The 3,861-nt window shown below is 49.3% G+C and overlaps 1 protein-coding gene across 1 annotated transcript; it reads right to left on the minus strand.

The window, feature by feature from the left end:
- Positions 1–505: 505 nt before the first annotated feature.
- Positions 506–3,655, minus strand: LOC123051297 (uncharacterized; the record flags this gene model as incomplete). The annotated part of the gene is given in 2 exon segments (XM_044474143.1): positions 506–870; positions 2,499–3,655. A coding segment is annotated over 1 exon segment (1,125 nt). The 3' UTR covers positions 506–870; positions 2,499–2,522.
- Positions 3,656–3,861: the final 206 nt, after the last annotated feature.

Below are 3,861 nucleotides of genomic sequence, written 5' to 3' on the forward strand. Positions count from 1 at the left end.
GTGGCGGGAGGGGAGGCGTCGCCGGGCCGCCCGTGACGCGCTGGCCCGTGAGGAATCAATGGAAGGCTGACCGACGGCAGCCTTGCCATTGATTCCCCGCGGGAAACCGAGACGCTCTGGGGGAAGACGAGGCGTCGTCTCGCTAACGCGGCTGGCCCACGACTCTTTCGCGCCAAAACCGTTCGCCCCGGCGCCCCCCAACGCGCCGGGTTCGGCCTGGGTCCGCCGACGTCAATTTCGGCCCAAACCGGCAAAAAAGGAGCTCCTGGGCCAATTTTTAAACGCCTGGGAAGGGCCTGTTAGGGGCGCGGCTGGAGATGCTCCGAGTGTACATGGACTAGCGTACTGAACCCTCGTGCATTTCAGAGAGTGCCTTGTGTGCGTCTCTGTTCTGTTATTCCTCATGCTGGTGTTTTGAGAGTTGATCGTTAAATACTATATGTTGTTAGTATCACTTCCTGCAGTAAATTACATATCTGCTCCTTTTGAAGAATATGGATTCAGATTATGAAGTATAAAAACACAACATCGAACACATAAAGAAGATGAAACAATCCAAGATAACACCAGACATATTATAGTTAACCACACTGTTAATCTTGATCCTTGGAGGCAAACCAAAACCATCCCTATGGTAAAAGTTTAAAAGGAGCAACAAGTTTAGCATGACTCAAAGTTTTTCAACTGAAAGCATGATTCTTCGTTGCATCGCACAAAGGCTCGGCTCTATGCAGGAACTCCACTTCGGCTTCACAATAGGGCGATGTCTACATCGACTACAGTTCACAGCAGACTGCGGAGACAAGCATCTTGCCAAGTTATTTCCCCAATATAAGCTAATCGCATGTAGATTTTATTAGAATCAGGTTCCTGCAATAGCAACAGAAGTACGCGTAAGTTCTAATAATATATATGAATCACATAATATTTTCTCACAGTAGACAGCATTTAAGCAGAAAATATGACAAGTGAAAATATTGAGCGGTTACCTTGTTTACTGTAACACACAAAATTCTGGCACCGGCAACAAACGATGAACCACAATACATGAATTTACTAGAGAGAAGGCATGAATATATGAATTTTACTAGAGAGAAGGCATGTACTAGCAAGTATAAGAAACAACAGACATAGCTTTGACATCAAGGGTAAATGACTGCCAATGCAGGTTATATATTCTACTGAATTTGTTAATTTTCATCTAGATGAGAATTAATAAAGTCTCATATAACTCCTACACTATTTGATTAACAAACAAAAAAATAAAAGAAAAAAATCCCCACGAATCTCCGCGTAAAATCCAACAGTGTAGGAGTTAGATGACATAGTTAGTTCTCATCCACTCCCTCCGTTCCTAAATATAAGACATTTTGGTAGTTCAAATTGAAATGCCAAAACCTCATATATTTAGGAACAGAGGGAGTAGATGAGAGGTAGACACATCCATATTTTATTTCATAAGAGCATGCAACAATCAGTCATTTTGTGAACCTTCAACAACCATTATGGTAGTCTGCATTCGACTCCACTAACGTATGTTTTAACATATGCATCATCAGCAACAACGCAGTTTCTTATACCTGGGTCATGTTTGACATTACCAACCTGATATGCTAGCAATACAGAATTATGATTTGTTATTGGATGAACGTAGAATAGCTAATTTCACATAATAACTTTATTTGTTTATTTTCCTCAAATACACATGACAAACTCTGGCAAAGTCACATTTATAAAGAACTTCGGCTGTGGCATGTCTGACCCCTTTAAAGCAGCACAAACTGAGCATTTTCTTGATATCACAGCACTCAGCAAACAGGATTTCAACTCATAGAATAGCACTCAAACAAAATACACATGCATTCTATAGGATGACAGCAACTAAAATTTATAACAGCTGACATGCAAGTTCTGATGAAATACTTATCGACATGAAGGCATGTGAAACAATAGTAATTCTGTGAACTTAATGCTTTTTATTTCACAAGAGCATGAAACAATCAGTAATTCCGTGAACCTTCACCAACCATTAGAGCATGGCAGGCTGCATGCTCCACCAACGCATGTTTTAACATACACATTATCAGCAACAGTGCAGTTTCTGACACCTGGGTCATGTTTGACATTACCAACCAGATATACTAGCACTACATAATTATGATCTGTTAATGTATGGATGTCGAATAGCTAATTTCAGGTCATAAAGTTATTATTTATTTATTTTCCTCAAATACACATGACAAGATCTAGCAAAGTCATATTGATAAGGAACTTTGGCTGTGGCACGGTTTGCCACCTTTAAAGCAGCAAACTGAGGATATTCCCGACATCACAGCAACTCAGTAAACAGGATTTCAATTCATAGAGTAAGACTCAAACAGACATGCTATCTAAAGGATGAAAACAATTAAAATTTATAACAGCCAAGAGCCTGAGAGTATATGTCATGCAGGTTGTGATGAAACAATTGTCAACAAGAGAGCCAAGAGCAAGCATACCTTGGTGCACGATTCCATTGAACCTCAGTAGTCGCAGAACAAGCTTGGAAGCACCCACACCTGCGGCCTCCCAAAACCAACCCCTGGTTCACCTGGATACTGTGCAGGGAAGCATTTACAGGTCCCATCGACCAGAGAATACTCGCTCCATCCCCCACTCCATGGCAATGATCCATACACACAGTCGGCACGGATCCCTGGAACATCTGGACCAAGGCACGCGACGAAATCGTCGTAGCCAATAAACAGCGTCCGCCCGCCGAGGCTCGTCGTCATCACCCACTTCCCCACATTGAAGTCCCACCGGAAAATCTTGTATTCCGGATCGATGCGCCCCACCTTGCAGATAAGCAGGGGCTCGCCACCGCACTCCCCCAGCAATGATCCGCCCACGGTCTCCTTCAGAGTCTCTTCAAGGTCCTCGTCGAATTCGCCCCCAAGCATCCACAGCTCCAGTGTGTTGTCCTTGGGGAGCGAAGCCATGACGAGCCCGCAGGAGGGGAGGAGCCCGTAGAGGGCGCCGTTGACGATGCGCCAGTCCTGGATCTCAAAGTCGCCGCCGTAGGACGCTACGGCCCAGTGGGCGTACCAGAGGCTGCAGTACTGGATCTCGGTGCGGCCCCTCGCCGGGGCGAAGACGTAGCCGCCGCTGAGGATGACGCGGCTGTACTCCAGCGGGGGCCTGGGGAGGCGGGCCTGCGCGCCGGAGAGGAGGTCGGTGACGAGGATCTCGCCGGTGGCGCCGTCGACGGCGGCGACGCGGGCGCCGTCGGAGGTGAGGACGCCACCGGTCCTGGCGAAGGGGAGGCGGGCGCGGAAGCGGAGGAGGCGGCGGTCGGGGACGTGGAAGAGGGCGAGCGAGAAGGCGGCGCAGCCGGGCTCGAGGACCTTGAAGAGGGACAGCGAGGGGTCGGCGGTGTGGGGGACGAGGAGGTGCGGCGGCTGGTTCGCGAGCAGGGCCCGGCAGTTGGGGAGGGCGGCGCGGTAGGCGCGGCAGCCGGCGCGGAGGGCGAAGAAGTCGTGCAGGCTCGTCAGGTGCTTCGCGATGTCCGGGACCAGCTCCGCGGGGATGTACGGCCCGCCGGCGTCTCCGTCGCCGTCGACGGGGGCGTTGGCGGGCAGATCTGGGCCGCCGTCGTTCGCGGCCATCCTCCTCCCTCCCTCCTTCGCCGCGACCAGCACAAGATGATTTTATCGGAGTCGAACGAAGTCGCGAGATTTAGGGTGGCAACGGCCGGCGGAGCCCGGCGGCGACGGCACAAAAAGAGGGGAAACTGTCAAACCCTTCACCCACGTCGGCGCTTATGTGAGAGGGGAGAATTTCAGGTGCTCCTGCACCTCCCGTGTTACCCTGATACATGAA

Source organism: Triticum aestivum, chromosome 2D, assembly GCF_018294505.1.
Source record: "Triticum aestivum cultivar Chinese Spring chromosome 2D, IWGSC CS RefSeq v2.1, whole genome shotgun sequence".
NCBI classification, from domain to species: Eukaryota; Viridiplantae; Streptophyta; class Magnoliopsida; order Poales; family Poaceae; genus Triticum; species Triticum aestivum.